This window comes from Myxozyma melibiosi (assembly GCF_037950935.1).
Source record: "Myxozyma melibiosi strain Phaff 52-87 chromosome Unknown BZA70scaffold_2, whole genome shotgun sequence".
Lineage (NCBI taxonomy): Eukaryota > Fungi > Ascomycota > Lipomycetes > Lipomycetales > Lipomycetaceae > Myxozyma > Myxozyma melibiosi.
This window is the reverse complement of record NW_027042916.1, coordinates 737,934-756,014: the sequence shown is the minus strand read 5'-3', so window position 1 is coordinate 756,014 and position 18,081 is coordinate 737,934. Positions and strand designations below refer to the sequence as shown.

The following is an 18,081-nucleotide window of genomic DNA, read 5'->3' as shown; positions in this document are numbered from 1 at the left end:
CACAAACAAATGCCCTGAACTTTAATCGTACGCCTCGTTCATCACTGACTTTAGTTTTTACAGTTATTTTTGGAGCGTATTCATCAACTTCCTCTAAAGCTAAAGTCGATCTTGTTTTTCAACAAATATGTTGGCAAAAGGCTACAAAAATGGCAAGCTATACTAGTCGTGCGTATACGAGGTGTGTCTGGACTGGCAGAGATTTTAAAAAGGTTACAGGCCTGCAATATGTGCGGTCTTTCTCTGCCTCCGTGTACAGATCAACGAAAGATGGAACCTTTCAGGACACCGCGCGCACACTCGACGAAGCCGATCCGATTGCGGGCGCTGCTGCAAAGTTCAGGATTCCTAGCCGGGTGGATATTACAAGAAGTGAGATTGTTTACTTTGTTTAAATTTTTGTGGCGACTTATAATTGACGGTTTCTCTCTCCTGAAGACAATGACATAGATGATCCCCACACCAAATCAGTTTACTTGGCCGGCAACTCTCTCGGTCTACAGCCAGTTCGCACATACGAGCTATTGAAGGAAGAGCTCGATGTGTGGGCCAAAGATGGTGTAAATGGTCATTTTCGGCACTCGCACAATCGTCCATGGCTATCTATCGACGAGACGGTGACAACGATCATGGCAAATGTTGTAGGCGCAAAAACCGAAGAAGTCGCAGTTATGTCGACGTTGACTACGAATTTGCATTTGCTGTTGTCGGCTTTCTATCGACCAACAAGTGACCGCTATAAGATTATTATCGAGAACAAGGCGTTCCCAAGCGATCATGTAAGTCATCTGAGCTACGACGAGATCATGGTTCGTGACTGACATCTTTAATAGTACGCAGTTGAGTCTCAGATCGAGATCCACGGCTACGACAAAGCCGACGCTTTGGTTCAGATCAAGCCTCAAGAGGGCAACTACATTCTTCCTACTCAACAGATACTCGACACAATCACGGAGCATGCCGATAACACCGCGCTACTTCTGCTTCCTGGTATTCAATACTACACTGGCCAGGCGTTCGAGGTCGAAAAGATAACCAAGTATGCTCAGAGTCTCGGGATTATTGTGGGCTGGGATATGGCGCATGCTGCTGGAAATCTGAAGCTGCAGCTCCACGACTGGAACGTGGACTTCGCGGTATGGTGCACGTACAAATATCTGAACTCAGGCCCCGGAGGCATAGGAGGATTGTTTGTGCATGAGAAGAACTTTGATAGACCGCGCCTGACAGGTTGGTGGGCTCATGAGAAGAGCACACGATTCCTGATGGACAACAGTAAGCGGTCTGAATTTTTTTATCGTTGCGCTGCTTCATGCTAACTCTCTATTGCCAGATTTCGTTCCTGGCAAGGGTGCCTCGGCATTTCAACTCTCAAATCCATCAGTTCTCGATACGGTCGCTCTTCTTGCCTCTCTCGAAGTGTTTGATCAGTACGGAATCGCTGCACTGCGTCAGAAGTCCGAGAATCTCACTGGATTTTTAGAGACCATGCTGAAGGCGACGTTCCCAGTTGATCCGCCATTTACAATCATCACTCCTTCGGATCCCGCGCAGCGAGGTGCTCAGCTGAGTTTGCTGTTCAAGCCGGGATTGATGGATAAGGTGCATGCTCATTTAGACGCCAGTGCTATAACTACTGACGAACGGAAACCGGATGTCATCCGAGTCGCCCCTACGCCGTTGTACAACAGCTATAGCGACGTGGTGAAATTCGTGGAGGGTCTGAAGACCGCGTTAGAGGCGGCCTCCGCTTGATCGCCCATCAAACTGTCGTCTGTAATTGAATGGATCGCATAGTAATTAATTTGATCCACTACATGTGCCGTAATTTCTCAAATGATTCTTAATAGAAACTGTTGTCTAGATCAGTATTATCTATTAAAAAAATCTAGAACACGTTGGTGCAAAATGCGTAAATTGCTTGACCGAGATAGAGTTTCGAAAATTGTGTGCGGAAATAAATTATCGACCTCGAATCAAGCCGATCCACACATTCGTCCCAGGTCCCAAAACCTCCATCTTCTCGATCGACAAGAACCACAAGATGGCATCCAGAATTTCTCGGATTACAGGAGTTAGGTCGATGAGACCGATGCTCTATTCGCTTAATGCTAAGCGATCACTGTCTTCCACCGCAGTGAAGCTGGCAAACACGGGCGCAGATGCGAAGCCGGCACCGAACGGCAACGGCAATAAAGGGACTACGCATTTCGGATTCAAAGATGTGCCTGAAGAAGAGAAGGAGATCTTGGGTGAGTTTTAATTTATTTGCTTGCAATTAATTGATTATATTTGGCAGCATCTAATTGTCTTTCTATCACGTGTGCAGTCGGCGAAGTGTTCTCATCAGTCGCAAAGTCCTACGATATAATGAACGACGTGATGTCGCTTGGAATTCATCGTCTCTGGAAGGATCATTTTGTGTCCAAGCTAGACCCTGGGCGTCGGCCAGGCGGCGAGCCGCTCTCGATTCTCGACGTTGCCGGCGGCACCGGCGATATCGCGTTCCGCATGCTTGACTGGGCCTCAGATGTTCACAACGATCATCAAACAAAGGTTCTGGTCACAGACATCAATCCTGATATGCTTGGAGAGGGAAAGAAGCGGTCGCTGAGCACCAAATACGCTGATGGTATGTGCACAGAATTACGTTTACAACGTATAAGATATGATGAGCTAACATACCATAATATCGAAGGATCGCGCATTTCGTTCCTGGTCCAGAACGCAGAATTTTTGGATTCTGTGCCGGATAATTCGCAGGATCTCTACACAGTCGCGTTTGGTATCCGTAACTTCACAAACATTCCCGCCGCGTTGAAGTCGGCGCACAGAGTTCTCAAGCCCGGCGGAGTCTTTGCCTGCCTCGAGTTCAGCAAGGTCAACTTTTCGCTTTTCGACATGGTCTACCAGCAGTACTCATTCAACGTTATTCCTCTCATGGGCCAGTTGATTGCGGCCGATAGAGACTCGTACCAGTACCTGATTGAGAGTATTCAGCGGTTCCCGGATCAGGAAACTTTTGCTCAGATGATTCGCGACGCTGGATTCGAAACTTCGGGACCGGGATACGAGAATCTGACGATGGGAATTGCTGCGATTCATATTGGCGTGAAAGCTTGAGTAGGTGGTGATGAGCCGGCGCAAAGCAGGGGGATATTTAAGAAGCTCAGTTTGTACATATTGATCTAGTTTCACGGTAGAAGGCGTGAATGTACAGTAATCGAATAAATATGGATTCTAGCACCTGCTCTAGATTATAGCTCGAGTTCATAGAAAAGAAAGCAGTGAGACTGTCTGAATATCAAAAAAAAGATTCCTGAAGAAGCAGATAATACACAATCAAGATCGTAGAGCGAGAAAGCACGAATACAGCTAGCGACCAATGGTGATCCCTCAGATCCAAGTCAGTCAGCCATTCTTAAAACCGATGAAATCTTTCGGAGCATCTAATGAGGGGCAGAGGAGGGGTATTGAAGCTGATTGAACTCAGCCCTGCCACCGCTCGGTACGGAGACCGAATGAGTGAGAGGCTTGGGATCCGGATTAGACGTGGCTTGCCCGGCACTCCGGGCATCCGGGATATCATTCTTTGGCTGGAGTGTGTCTACGACGTGGGGGGCGTGCAGGGTCTGCGATAAAATATTTATCCGGAGCCGTCCCAACAGGAATTGTCAAAACAGAGTTGGGTTTCAGGAAGTTGATTGGCAATCCGCAGACTACGATTGAGAGAGAAGCTGCTGCACACCTGCTGGTGGATTGAGACCCTTCCCTGCTCACCTCCTGGCTACCAATTGCCGCTGCAGCAGCCCTTTCGAGGCCCAGAGAACCGTAGCAGCTCCAGCGTGTTTCTCGCCGGCAATTTCCACACTCCGGAAACCACTGCTACGCTGCAGCGCGCTTCGGAGACGCTGCTCTCACCACGGTAGCTCGGAAGGCGCGGGGCAGTCTGTGCAGTACAGCCAGGGCAAGAGGAGGGGTAGGCGCACTAAATGGGTAAGAGGGGGGAACGCCTTCCGAAGGGCAGATGGGTTTAGGGTTGAAGTGTACAGGATGAGTCGTATGGCTGGTGCAGATGGACTGTGCCAGCTCCAGACAGAGCGAGGCGCGGAGAGAGGAGGGCTGGGGTCGAGAGCGGGTGCGAAAGAGATTTATATACTGTCGTGACTCTTGCACGGCGGGTAGACGGCGTGACGGCCCTCCCCCGCACTGCATCTCGACGGACGAAATCGTGCTGCCGGTCGAGTTCCGGAGCGCGCGAGTGTCAAGCGAAAACGTGGGGCAGCTGCTGAGGGGTGAAACCCGGTCGTGCGAAATGGGCCGGGTGAGTTTTAATTCGGGAATCCAGGTTTAGGGCTTTACAGACAGCCGAAGCGCTGTAGGAGCCACGCTGCTCTGCGGTGAAGACGGCTGCGCAATTGATGCTGCTGCTCGGATAGAGATAGAATATGAAGAATTAAAAATACGACTCGAATTGCTGTGAGGATGAAGTTGCCAGTAGATCAGCGAATACAGGCGGTGCGTGTCAGTCGAAAGTGCTGGGGACAAAGACCATGGCCGTTCGGCTCGGATAGAAGCAGCGACAGCGGCGATATTGTACCTCTACTCTCGAAAAAGCTTCCCTCTGATCGCTTTCCGTTGAGCAGCACCAGCTGATTGAAACCGCTGGGCATCAGCAATATGTTGCAATCACGTAGTAGCCTACACACAAGTTCTCCCCGCAAGTTCCCAGGCCGTAACCACCAAACTGGCTGCTCTGCGGTCCCCGCAGCCTGCGCACCGGTAAACAGTCAATAGAGGGCCCAGGATAGGCCCTTACATAAGCATTGGCATCAAGAAATCAATAGGGCTAGGGGAAATTATCCCCGGTTGCGCTCTTGGCGTTGCGGCCCCTGCACGAATTCCGGATTAAGTACCAGGGTCTGCGGGGTCCGATTTCTCCCGACTTGCAAACCCGCGATCTGAATTACGAGACTATGGTCGGGATAATAGAGAGGGGTATAGAGAGAGTGGGGAGAGAGTCGGAAAGTGCATTGATTAATTTAATGACTGAATTACTCAGAGGAAGACTGCATTGCGGATCATATCGCGAGTGATCGGGATGGATCGGAACATACAAGGCTACGATGATCCCGGTACATTTTCGTGATATAATTACGCGCTAGTCAAACCCCGCACTAGCCACACAGCCATGTTCGGCTCAGCTGGACGAGCGCACTCGTCCGTCTTCCGATGCTCGTTCGGGCTGAGAAACAACAAGGACCGAAGCAGAAAAAGAGCTGTGATAAGGGATATTGCCGTAGATCTTCCAGACCAGCTGTAGAAGATGCAGAGGAGCATTGCCGGCAGATATACTCCTCAAATCTAGAGACTAGTAGCTAGAGAGCGATGGTGCTGGTGCCACGCTCTTGAAATGGAAATGGGGGCGCGGGGGACGCTGTGGCGCGCGCGACTTTCCCAGTCCGACGCGGACAATCCCCTCCACGAGGCTGGCACTACTATATAACTGGCGTTTCCCTCCCCCGATTTTTTTTCGTTACGAGTCAGTACCCTCTCTCTCATCCTTCTTCCCATTCATCTCTCAGAATGTCTATCGTCAATCAGACCAACTTGCATCCTAACGGTGTCAAGCCTTCGCCTACCGAGGTCGAGGAGCACCTTGCTAACGTCGTACGCTGCACCCTTTCGTTTTCTTGCCTTGTTGCTCGTGTGCGCAAAAACTGACCTTACAACCTGCACCTTCTAGGCCAACATCGACTACAACAATGTGACCATCCAGTACAACACCTCGGTCCCCGCTCTGTACGAGGATGCTCTCGTTTACGAGAGCGGCTCTGCCATCTCTTCCGCTGGTGCCCTTGTTGCCTCCTCGGGAGCCAAGACTGGCCGTTCGCCCAAGGACAAGCGTCTTGTCGACGAGCCTACCTCGCGTGACGATGTCTGGTGGGGACCTGTCAACACCAAGCTCTCGCCTGAGGTTTGGCAGATCAACCGTGAGCGTGCTATCGACTACCTCAACACTCGCTCGCGTCTCTACGTTGTTGATGCCTTCGCTGGCTGGGACCCCAAGTACCGGATCAAGGTCCGTGTTGTCTGCGCCCGCGCCTACCACGCTCTCTTCATGCGCAACATGCTTATCCGTCCTACCGCTGAGGAGATCAAGACCTTTGGCGTTCCCGACTTCACCATCTACAACGCTGGTGCCTTCCCTGCCAACAGATACACTAGCGGTATGACCTCGAGCACTTCCGTCGACATCAACTTCCAGGACAAGGAGATGGTCATTCTCGGAACCGAGTACGCCGGTGAGATGAAGAAGGGAATCTTGACTGTCATGTTCTACCTCATGCCCGTTAAGTACAATGTTCTTACTCTTCACTCGTCTGCCAACGAGGGCAAGACCGGCGATGTCACTCTCTTCTTCGGTCTCTCCGGAACTGGTAAGACCACCCTTTCCGCCGATCCCGCTCGTCTGCTGATCGGTGACGACGAGCACTGCTGGTCCGACACTGGTGTCTTCAACGTCGAGGGTGGCTGCTACGCCAAGTGCCTTGACCTCTCTGTCGAGAAGGAGCCCGATATTTTCAACGCCATCCGCTTCGGATCCGTTCTCGAGAACGTCGTCTTCGATCCCATCACCCGTGAGGTCGACTACTACGATGCCACTCTCACTGAGAACACTCGATGCGCCTACCCCATCGAGTACATTCCCAACGCCAAGATCCCTTGCTTGTCTGACAACCATCCCACCAACATTATCCTGTTGACTTGCGATGCTCGTGGTGTCCTTCCTCCTATCTCCAAGCTCACCAACGAGCAGGTCATGTACCACTTCATCTCCGGTTACACCTCCAAGATGGCCGGTACTGAGGACGGTATCACCGAGCCCCAGGCGACTTTCTCTGCCTGCTTCGGCCAGCCCTTCTTGGTCTTGCACCCCATGCGCTACGCTCAGATGCTTGCCGACAAGATGGCTGCCCACAACGCTAAGGCTTGGTTGCTGAACACTGGCTGGACCGGTCGCTCTGCTTCCAAGGGTGGCTCGCGTTGCCCTCTCAAGTACACCCGTGCTATCCTCGACGCCATCCACTCCGGCGAGCTCGCCGATGTCGAGTACGAGCAGTTCGAGACCTTCAACCTCTACGTTCCCAAGACGTGCCCCAACGTTCCCGCTGAGATCCTCAACCCCGCCAAGAGCTGGGCTGATGGCCCTGCTGACTTCGGTGTCGAGGTCGGCAAGCTCGGCACTCTCTTCGCTGAGAACTTTGAGAAGTACCGGTCTGGCTGCAGCAAGGAGGTTATCGCTGCCGGCCCTGCCCTATAAATCATTCATTAATCGGTTTTGTCATTCGTCTTTTCTCGTTCGGGTTTGAAATAGTTTTTTCTGTGTTTTGGTTCATTAGGGGCTCTTTGTAATTTGAAGAAGGCTTATCAAAAATAATAAAGCTTTCACTATCAATCGTTGAATTCCATAAACTTGCCAGATGTAGTAGTAGTATGGGTTGGACGCGTACAGATGGATGAGCTTCACTAGCCACACTTTTACCCCACAAAAAACCGAGATGCATCGAAGAGCGAAATGTCACGAGATTATCTTCCTCGATCGAGGATTTGGAAGCGTTGCAGCCGCTACGAGGATTTTTTTTTATCGGTAGTTAATTTTTTTGTTCTTTTCGTCGGGTAGCTGTGGAGCACGGCGGATAGGAGCAAGGCTACTAATAATAACAGCACAAACTCCTCAAGTACTATTCGATCCGTAGGTTTGCAAAAGAATGCCAGTGCTATTCTTCTCTGTCGGAAGGTGTCCACTCGTCGGGTAGACAGAGCATCAGTGCGAGATCGATGCGGAAGTGGGTGGGATCACTTGAGTAGAGCAGCGTGACCATCGTGCAGATCCGTTTCTGTTCAAGAGCGCGTGAACTTTGGGATCGTATGAAGCAAAAATAATTTGTCCGGTAGGTGATCCTCCGGGAACTGTTATCGAGACGACATTCTATGCCCTGCGTGAGTCTCAGCGAAGAACTGCTAGTGCACTCACTCAGGCTGGCTGATTATGCCAGAGTTCCATTTCCTATTTAAGATAACCCTACCCTATAGTGAATATCACGTGCAGGGCGTTAGTGCATTGACAAGATTTTAGAGAGCTCGCTATCCGATGATGAGCTATGCTGATTAGCTGAAGAACAACAAGGACAATTGATTTTACAGGGATGCTATTAAGAACTGATTTAATTGGAGGGTATGTAGAAGTTTTCTTTTTTTTTGTCTATTCTTCTGATCATAAGGCCGCGCGTTTGAGATGGGAGAGAGACGACTTTTTTATCCGCAATCTTGCAAGTATTTGAGCAAGTCGAAGAAGAATTGCAAGAGGACCGGAAGAATAGGGTGGAAACTACAGTCAAAGATACATATTCAGGATCCCTCGTACACTTTGTGAACGGTACAGATAGTACAGACAGCTACGAAGGCTTTTGCCAGCTGGAGATGACGAAAAGGCAAGAGAAGAGCGGAATGAGGCCGGGAGATTGCACGTAATGTCGGACTCGCCTGCTATATTTGTATAAATCAGCTGTAGCAAAAACGCCTTCAACGTCTCTTCAAGTCAGTTCAGTCAGTGGCTAAGAAGCTCGAGCGTGTACGTGGTCTGCATGCGTTCGCTCACAGCGAGAAAGCGCAAGGTGGATTAGTGGTGGGCTAGTGAGCGGCCCCCTCCCGCCCAATGACATTGCTGTTGCGGTCGGCCGGTGCTCCCGGGAGAGAGCCGACCAGCGTGTGAGAACAAATGCATGCATAGAGCAGAGTGCTTCGAGAACTGGAGAATTGTGTTAGATTTAATTCTATTTCTTACTGATCTTTTGTTTGAGAAGTCTAGATGCGTGCGTAATCCTCGATGATCGGAAATACGCAGGCGGACATAGTGTGCGTATTAAATTCAAAGGGTAGAAGCTCTGGTACCCGGAGCTTAAGAATCAAGAGCGCGTCAGCTACTGATGGATATACGGATATACGAGTTTAGCAGTCACTATGAGGCAGGCTTGCGTATGTGTAAATTTCGCTCTCGAGTTCTCAATTGACAGCTCCCCCTCATTCGTCGCTCGGTGAAGGCCGCTAGTGAAGACTCACGAACGAAATAAGGCTCGCTATTAAGCTCGGCAGATCAAAAGTCTTGCTGGACTAGCAGGCTCCGGCTAGCTCCAACAAGCTAGCCCGCGCCTGTTCAGCATTTGCGAGAATTGCAGTTTAGCGCCGTAGCTTCTGCTCGCAAGAAATCCGAGCGAGTCTATGAACTTCTTCAAACCATCTTGCTTCGCATGAACTTCCGGACGCGCACTCGCGCTCTGCTTTCTCGCGCCCACTCGCTATCTTTTCCGACGGCTGGTAGCTTGGCAATGATCTTCCGAGAGAGAGTACGGTCCAGCAACGAGCGATTTATTTTTACACTCTTTCCTCCGGGGCTGTCCAAGCTGGTCAGTCGAGTCCCCACAAATCACGCAAAGTTTACACGTTTTCGTTATAGATTGCGAGAGAAAAAAGAAGAGAACAGAGAGTAGTAGGCTAGCATTTTCAGATTACTATGCAATGCATGTCAGTAGTAGGCTAGCATTTTCAGATTACTATGCAATGCATGTCAGTTGCTTGCAGAATCGCGGCCCGGAGCTTGCGTACGTCGCTTAAATATATTTAATACACATGGCAGAAATAGACGACTGAATCGATATCTTTTGTTAACAACATAACGTCTATCACATCGGAGGAGCAGAACAATCAAATCTCGGATCTCATCCTATCTCGCATATTACTCGTTAACTCTGCGGAACTGACGCGCGGAACTAAACAACCGCAGAGCAGGCAGAAGCGGTGTGCTTTCCACTAGTGTTCTGGCCAAGCAAGCCACTCACTCTATCGAGAAGAAAAGATTAATGGCTGGACAGAATGATTTTAAGGTTTAATTTTAGCTGGACAGCTGCTCTGGAGCACGTGAAGGCCTGCAGCTTTACTGAACTACGGCATACGGCGTCATATGCATGCGCAGCGCAGCATCAGCATCAGATATCTGCAGAGCACATTAGTCGTCAACGTTTTTGTCAGTAGTCTTTCCTGTCAGTCCTGTCATTCACCCTTTCGATACCTCTCGGAACAGCATGAGTTCTGTATCGATATAGAGTTCACTCGTCCAGATGGAGACTAAGTAAACGACACTACTTGAGTACTGGGAGGCTCGTAGACTACTACTACCTTATGCAGTTTTTTATCTGTCAACTGCTAGTAATGAGAAGAAAAAAAATCAATGAATCTCGGAGATATGCGCGCCCAGGACCTTCCATCTGCCAGATGATGCAGAGCATATACGCAGTCGGCGTGGACATGCGATGTGCTCATCATCCGGATCTTCAATGCAATAAATGCTTGTTTTCAACGACGAGCTGCATGTGCGTGCTGCCGCAGAGACATGCAGAAGCAGACGGTAAGAAGCGAGGTGCAGCGAATGAAAATATCTGCAGGATGAGAGAATCTGTGAGAACACGGCCCCGGCCCCGGCCCCAACAGCTTCGGAAGGAAAACGGCCGACGTCCCGAAGTCCCCCGCCGGATACTTTTTTCAGTTCAGGACGCGCTCTAGAAGACAGACCTTCTCTTTCTCTCAGGGTATACCAGCAAGCTTTCTGAAACAACAGTCTGAAGACGTGCTTTTGCTTCTCAGTCAGCCAGTCAGGTTTCTTCTGACTGGAACTCTAATTCAGCACAGAGCGAGGGACGATAGTCGTCCAGCTCAGAGTACATGCACAGTTCACGATCCTATCAAGGGGGCGGGCAGCGGCGCGAAGTAACTTTAAACACACTTTATACGTTGAAAAGAGAGCAGAAAAAAGAAAGAAATTATAGTCACTCGTCATGCCCGAAGCCGCTATCTGTGCGGCGAAGTTTCTATCCCCGATTACGACATCGTCCGGTCATTAATTTTCGAATTTTTTTTGCTTAGCTTCGTTTGGTTCTAGAGCCGAACCCCGAGCAGGCTTTTGCTTTGTTAGTAGGCTTTTGAACAACTTTATATTCTAAGTCTTTAACCGAGGATCAGAAAAAAATTTCCACACGAGAGGATGAAGAGGTCGCCGAAGGAAGGCTAGACCTGGGTAGTGTAGGCCTCGATTGGTTTATTCCAATCGACCGTTCAGCGTACAAACGAAAGAGGTTATTAACTGACAGATTTGGAATAAATTGCAGGCTGTTTTTTGTTGCTGTAAAAATGGATAGAGTTTTCACTAAGACTCATGCTAAGAGATGGCTGATATAGTCTGAGAAATTCTATGCGTAGAACCTGGACTTTGTACCGCGCTCGCCCTTCTAGAGTTGGTGAAGAAGGGGGAGACTTCGTGGATGGAAGAAGGGTCCACTGCGGAGAATAAGAGGGATGAGGACCCTTCGTACTTGTGGTATCTGAACTCTCGAGTTCACCGACACAAAGAGAGGTACAGAAGGAGCAGGTAGCAGGTTGGAGAGCGTGAGCCTCGAGCGCGTTATAAGATTGACTCGCATGACGATCCAAAAGCCAATCTTGTTCGTAGCCTGAGAACTAAGATCAGTTCGAGCCTGACCTCTTTGCTAGTTTTTCATCTTTTTTGCTCGCCTGATGAAATCCCGAACGTTTTTCTCGTTTCTTTCATTTCGTTTCAGTTCTTCAATGTAGTGTGAGCCCTTTCGGCGCAGCGAAGTCATGATTGTTTTTTTTCATGACGGATAGCTATTACTTTGATTGCAAGGGCTTTTGACAGGTGTTTCAGCCTACAGACAGTAGCATTTGATGGGTCCGCTCACAGAAACAGAGCTGATCTTCGGAGGAGAAGAGAACTTTGAGAGACGGTCAGCCGCTGAAAACAAGCAGAGGAGCCGTGCATGTACGGTGTTAGCCCCGGTACAATGAAGGAGTCAATTCCCCCGAATGCGGAGAAAACCGAAGGCGCGTGAGATCTTTATTTCCTCCTCGACCGTCGTCCTCAGTCATACAATCCATTGTTCATCGGAGAGAGAGAAGGGCAGGAAAACATACGATCGAGAAAAGACGGTGGGAGCAGAGGGCGCGATAAGTAGGAGACGTGAGTTTCGCCAAGGCAATTTTTTTCTCCATTGTAATATGACGCCCTATCGGTTCGAGGCAAAAGGGCAATTTTTGGGAGAGAGAGCGTCGAATGGGCCAAGTTGAGAATTATTCCAGCCTGAGACATTGCCCGGTCTCTTGGACTTTTAAATGGGCAAATGTCTTAGCGCCTTACGGCACAGTTCTATCATATGACGGCTACAGGACGCAACTGTTTTTATTCAATTAGGGACATATATTTTTCCGATCACCTAAATTCAAGGGCAGATGGACACAAACAATGAGCATAGGAGTTTCGGCCTTTACTGGTCGTTGAGGAAGGCTGAAAAGCTAACTGCGGGCGTGCGCTAGTTGCACAGTCCTTGCAATTTTGCTCACAGCGGTCGGCAAGGAACACCCCGCCCCCTCTGCTCATAGTGGCACACCGCAAGCCTGTGGTTACTTCCAAGAATCAGCAGCTTTCTCTAGATTTACCTTCTCATATAGAAGAAGGCAGTAGGCATGTACGATGTATGTCAACGGGCCTTGGCTGAGAAAATAGAAATGTAAGTCAGTCAGAGCTATCCGGGGGGCCGGGGAAGTATGCGGCGGCGACTCGGCAATACTTCTCGAAGCCCGATAGTTCCAACTATATTTATGACGCTTAATCGCACTCTCTGCACGTGGACGCTACAGCTTTTCTATGCATGCAGCTAGCTTCTAGACGTAGAACGGACTTGTGCCGAGCAGTATGGTCTCTTTTCTAGGTTCTGGCTCTGCTGGTCACTATCTTCGTCGTTCTCTGGCACCTCTTTCTGACGATAAACGCTGAGCAACGAAATAAGCCTTAATTACACCTGCCACCGGGGACCAATAATAGCAGCCTGTTCATGTCTCTGCCAAACGTCTAAATCAGGGTTTAGGGCAGACCTGACAAACCTTAACCTCTATAGAGTCTTCTTTTTGTTTTATTTCACCAAAACCTTGTTTTCTTAGTTCCAGGGCCTTCATTTCTTTTTCCTCGTTTGAGATAGCATATTCTTTTATTTTTCTCGAGTCTAAAACCGCCCACCAAACGTCGCTAGCTATTGTCGGGGGCTCGCGGTTGCGTCTGGCTGTGGACTGCAAGACAAACGGTTTTTGCTCCAGCGAGTCATCCTCGTAGGATCTCGACCAGTTTCATCCGTCTTGGGGCCGCCGCGGCTGGCCAGCTGGAAATTTTTTTTTTCGTCTGTCCCCATTGTGTCTCTGTAAGAAGCACTGACTCCGCAACTACTTGCCACCCACTATCGTCGCTTTGCACTTCCACAGTTTGTTCTTCGAGCTCGCTCGAACCCACAGGACTGCTATCCCCGAAGGATTTCTATCCTTTGACGTCGTTCGTCGTGCTAGAAACCTATGACGCTTTTATAGAGAGAAGGTGGAGGAAAACGGGTGCCTCGTTGGCCTATGCGCTGGAACACAAAACGACTCTCTCAACCGAGCGTACATTTCACTAGTAGCACACACACACACTCTCCCTCTCACTCTTACTCCCATAGACTTATAGCCTCAACCAATGCCGTTGAGTTCACGAGTTCAAGAATCATGATTTCGCACGGCTCAGCTCCTCCCTTTAATTTGCGCATCCGACTTTTCACAGATTTTTTTTCTCACTTCCCTCTCCTTCCGATGCATTCTCTTGCACCACACAACCTACTCTCGGCCTCAAAAAATTCATGAGGCCGACGGCCCACCGCCCACTGAGAGAAGAAGCTCTTACCGCTTTGCAACGGTCGGCTATCTGCTAAACCACAGGCACAGAATTAAACAGCACACATGCAGTAAATAGGAGAACACCCTCCCACAATGAGGCCTTGCTGCCCAGTCTCGACTGGTTTTGCAGATAGATTGCCATTCTTCACGTATTTGGGGCGAGGGTGTTGTCAGCCCTCCGTACAGACCTCGTGCAATACGCAGGATGGTTAAATTGGCCTCATCTATTTTTGCGCGTCATCTAAGGTTTCGAGCATTTGCCCTTTAGGGTTAAAAAAAGCCCTGTGTATTTGACCTGCTTCCACACCTGCACATAACCTGCACGCAAGCGCAGGCCGAAATGAAACGAACTAATTAGAAATAAAATACACTTTGCAGTTGCAGACGACGAACATACTCGGTGTTGGATTGGACATTTCGAGCCTGCTCCTCGCCCACGGCATGTTTGATAGATATCTCTTTCTGTCTTATTCTTGCTTGCTACACCAAGGGCGCCGTGCAGAATCATGCCTCTTCTCGGCGTGCAAAAAGCCCTGCAATTTTCTTGCAATTTTAGCCCGCTCGATGGCGATGCAGGTCAACGCAGGGCGAAATGGCCTAACTTCCGACGGTTCTCTCTCTCAGAATAGTAGTAGTATATTGATCCATCACGATAACGTCACTAGCTCGAGATAAAAGGACTCAAAATCGTTCTTCACGCCGAATCCGTCTTTTCGTCTGTAGATCCAAGGCATTTTTTGGCGACGTTTGGAATCGAGTTCGTCATCAGTTAATCAGGATCCAGTTCTTGCCGGCGTCTAAGCACTATCGCCCTTCTCGCCACTATCTCATCCCCTCGCATTTCCACGACAAAAAAACTCTGAGCTCCTCCGTCAAATTCCCATGCTGCAGCCGTATGCATCTCTCTAAAGCGCGGAGCTTCTAACGATAGAAGGAGAAAAAATGTGCATGGGGCCTGATAACAGAAACGAAGCGGGCGAGCGAGCGCGGGTGTAAACTCTCGCTTCTTCCCGTCGTGATAACTTTTTATTAATTGCTATTCTCTCTCTCCTACGACATTCCAGTAGCAGTTTCAGCAATCGTGGTCTGCTTCCGATATATTTAATTGTCAACAGACCGAAAGGAGAGCTAGCGCTGTAGAAGTCGGTTTGGAAAGCTGCAGAAAGCAGTATAGTCGCAGCGACTTTGGGCAATATCGATCCCGCTTGTGTCGTCGATGCACACACCTTCTTGTCTCACAGACGTGCAAGAGATACCTTGATTTTCCGACGGTGCAATCAGAGCAGAAAAGCAAATTGGCTCGACAGCAACGAGTGCCTCGCTCTCTCTATCCTCCAGACACCATGTTTTCCTAAAGCAGACGGCAAGCGCGGACAATCGGGGTATCCGGTTCCCGGTCCTCCCCCCATCCCCGATTCCACGCACCGAACAGAGCCTCTCTTCAATGACAGACAACAGCGCGACGTGCTGCCCCAACAGGCCACGCGTAGAACAGCCTCACTCGCAGTGCACAGCCCAAAACCGGGACTGTGGAGTAGGCGCAGACGGGGGTCGGCTATCAGAAACGGTCTCGCGCGTGTGGTACCCTTTCGTAGACTCATTCCGAGGTGCAATTATTCGAGTAAGAACTAATTAGGTACTCTCGTCGGCGGTGCACAAGCCTTGCGAGCTGTCTTCTTCTGACGTGCGGCGTGGTTACTCACGTGTACTGTAGAAGTAACTCCGCCGCGCGCTAGCTGCTTCGGGAAAGTTAACCTCTCGTACCTACGCCCCAATGGCGTATCTGGTACCTCTCTCTGGCTTACTCCTCGCTTCGAGCTTACTTGTTCTCCTCCTATCTTTTCCCTTTCCTCTGCTATGCTTTCCTTCGCCCCTTTCATTGCGGTCTCTGGGCAACCGGCCCGATTATAAATATATCTCTGCGGAGCTGCTCCTGTTCCAAGCCGTGCATACCTCGAATTCCACCGCTCTCTCTCCCTCAGTCCTCTCCACACACAGGTAACCATGTCTGCCTCGCCTCTGCTCCCATCGCATGAGAACTACTCGCCTTACCGGCCGTCGTCTCCCTCGCCCTCCGTTGCCTCCTCCGTCCCTTCCACCCCATACTCCCCCAACGCCATCGTCATCCCCATGCCCGAATGGGCCACCACCGTCTCGCCCTCGCGCGTCGGCTCGTTCGTCAACTCAGCAAAGAGCCGCTCCCGCCAGCTCTTCCGTTCCGCATCCTCCGCTGCCACCACCAAGGGCTGGCGCGTCCACTCCAAGATCCGCTTCGCGCTCGAGGCTCTTCTCATCATCTACGTCTTCACACTCCTCGCCAAGTTCCGGCACTACGGCGTCATCACAAAAGAGCATCTCTTCTCGCTCGAGATCCCTCTCTCCAAGGGCACGGCCGACGACGTGCTCTCAAACTCTGTCATCTCCGAGGGCTATGTTCCCCCCCACTACCTTCCCCTCGAGCGCGCCAAGGTCGACGGCAGCCGCATGAACGTGCTCCTGGTCAACACCCCCGACTACCACTACGAGGTCTTTGTCCCCATCGTCGAGGCCTTCAAGCAGATCGACAACATCAACATCACCCTTGTCTCGAGCGAGCTCGGCATGAGCAAATGGGGACTCCGCAATGCTGTCGATATTGAGGTATGCCACTCTTCTCCCTTATTCTCCTTTTATTAAATATAGCTAACTCTCTTCTTCAGCGCGGCGACCTGCCCATCGTCGACGCCAGCTCTACGCCGCTGGACCAAATTGGCTTTACCCCTGATTTCATTTTCCTCACCACCTGCCCCGAAGACATGCGCGTCATCGGCAAATCGGCCCTTAATTCAATGCTCTCCCAGGGCGCCCACGTCGTCTGCATCGTGCACGAGGCCCATCTCTGGGACTTCCACCACGTCGACCAGTACGCGAAGGAGATCTCCTACATGCGCCCCTGGATCCGTCAGGACCAGTGGCACTTCGCCGCCCTCTCGCGTCACGTGCACACTTTTATCCGCAGCAACTTCCCGCGCTTCCTCGACATTGAGGGCCGCGACTACCGCCCGCTGCTGTTCCACCCCGTCTTCAACTTCCCGGTGCCGAACAACCGCGACTTCATGTCCGACGAGCCGTTTGCGGTTATCCCGGGCAAGTTTGAGCCCGAGCGCAGAAACTACGACAAGATCTTTACCGAGTATGGACAGCTGAAGTGCGACATCAACCTGCGGCTGATTGGCTCGGGTCCCATTCCCCAGATTGCGAGCGAGATGAACCCCAAGATTGGCTTCATCACCAACCTCAACTTCTTTGAGTACTTTGAGGAGCTCGGAAAGGGCGTCGCCATCATCCCCACCCTCGGAAACGAGCACTACCTCAAGTCGCAGGCGTCCTCGACCGTGGCCACCAGCATCATCGCCGGCACTCCTCTGATTGTGACCCAGACCTTCCTCAACGCGCACTCGCAGATCCCTCTCGACGCGATCTGGGTCCAAGGTGACGACGAGACCGAGCTCGAGGTTCTGCAGCGCGTGGGACACTTGCCCGCGACCGAGTGGCAGCGGAAGAAGGACAGCGTGCTACAGCTGCGCAATCATCTGATGGCAGAGAACATCCAGCGCAGCGCGCGTCTGCTCAACATCATCAACGACAGCAAGAAGCCCGAGAAGACTCTGAAGGTCCGGCCTGATGTCGGCGAGGCTGAGAAGAGCGTGCCTACTTTCCAAAACTGATTTGTTACTCTAGCGTGTGAATTCTTGTACTCTATATTTTTTTCTGGCTGATTTTCATTTAATATCCTTGTCTTGATATCTTGATTTGCGATTGTTTTTGTTTCATTTTATTTTTGGGTGTTTATACATTCTTGCTCCAGTCTAGTCTATGGGATAGTGCGACAGGCTGCGACAGTTGATAGAGCATGACGGTGTTTGTTCCATAAATTTTGTCAATCCATTTTTGTTTTTGCTGTTTTGGTTCTTGCTTGTATGCTTAGGAATTTTCAATGACCATTGATCTCACATCATTCATTGATCTCGTATCATTCATCGACCCCCGTATCATTCCACAATGACGTCAAGTGTCTTAGCATTGTTAGCCATGTACAGTTTTGACATCTGCGCAATGCGCGAGTCAAGCTGATACCAATAGCGAATACCAAGCGCAGCGGTGGGATCTGATTGCGGGAGATTGAAGGTGTAACAAGTCTCGGGAAATAGTACTGAAAACATCGCCAAAAGTAATGCGAAACAAAACCGTCGAGAGCGAAGGTCAAGATGTTGT

General features: G+C 50.4%; 4 protein-coding genes across 4 annotated transcripts; all 4 read left to right on the top strand.

The window, feature by feature from the left end:
* Positions 1 to 112: 112 nt before the first annotated feature.
* On the top strand, positions 113 to 1,912 carry BZA70DRAFT_275050 (kynureninase 1 (L-kynurenine hydrolase 1)(Biosynthesis of nicotinic acid protein 5-1)). The gene is made up of 4 exons (XM_064912080.1): positions 113 to 372; positions 439 to 779; positions 834 to 1,275; positions 1,334 to 1,912. Exons 1-4 carry the CDS (start codon positions 150 to 152, stop codon positions 1,753 to 1,755), a joined length of 1,428 nt encoding a protein of 475 aa, XP_064769810.1. The 5' UTR covers positions 113 to 149; the 3' UTR covers positions 1,756 to 1,912.
* A 132-nt stretch (positions 1,913 to 2,044) lies between these two features.
* BZA70DRAFT_266187 (UbiE/COQ5 methyltransferase) lies at positions 2,045 to 3,123 on the top strand (the record flags this gene model as incomplete). The annotated part of the gene is made up of 2 exons (XM_064911010.1): positions 2,045 to 2,252; positions 2,330 to 3,123. The coding sequence occupies 2 exons, from the start codon at positions 2,045 to 2,047 to the stop codon at positions 3,121 to 3,123; spliced, it is 1,002 nt and encodes a 333-aa protein (XP_064769809.1).
* A 2,463-nt stretch (positions 3,124 to 5,586) lies between these two features.
* On the top strand, positions 5,587 to 7,324 carry BZA70DRAFT_298800 (ATP-utilizing phosphoenolpyruvate carboxykinase; the record flags this gene model as incomplete). Its single annotated transcript, XM_064914627.1, has 2 exons — positions 5,587 to 5,670; positions 5,747 to 7,324. The coding sequence occupies 2 exons, from the start codon at positions 5,587 to 5,589 to the stop codon at positions 7,322 to 7,324; spliced, it is 1,662 nt and encodes a 553-aa protein (XP_064769808.1).
* Positions 7,325 to 15,561: 8,237 nt separating this feature from the next.
* On the top strand, positions 15,562 to 17,687 carry BZA70DRAFT_113810 (uncharacterized protein). The gene is made up of 2 exons (XM_064909441.1): positions 15,562 to 16,467; positions 16,527 to 17,687. Exons 1-2 carry the CDS (start codon positions 15,832 to 15,834, stop codon positions 17,532 to 17,534), a joined length of 1,644 nt encoding a protein of 547 aa, XP_064769807.1. The 5' UTR covers positions 15,562 to 15,831; the 3' UTR covers positions 17,535 to 17,687.
* The last annotated feature ends 394 nt before the right edge of the window (positions 17,688 to 18,081 follow it).

Coding starts and splice junctions, on each gene's coding strand:
- BZA70DRAFT_275050 (XM_064912080.1), top strand. CDS start 150: ATGGCAAGCTATACTAGTCGTGCGTATACGAGGTGTGTCTGGACTGGC. Junction 373..438: donor CCGGGTGGATATTACAAGAA/GTGAGATTGTTT, acceptor TCTCTCCTGAAG/ACAATGACATAGATGATCCC. Junction 1,276..1,333: donor ACGATTCCTGATGGACAACA/GTAAGCGGTCTG, acceptor CTCTATTGCCAG/ATTTCGTTCCTGGCAAGGGT.
- BZA70DRAFT_113810 (XM_064909441.1), top strand. CDS start 15,832: ATGTCTGCCTCGCCTCTGCTCCCATCGCATGAGAACTACTCGCCTTAC. Junction 16,468..16,526: donor GCAATGCTGTCGATATTGAG/GTATGCCACTCT, acceptor TCTCTTCTTCAG/CGCGGCGACCTGCCCATCGT.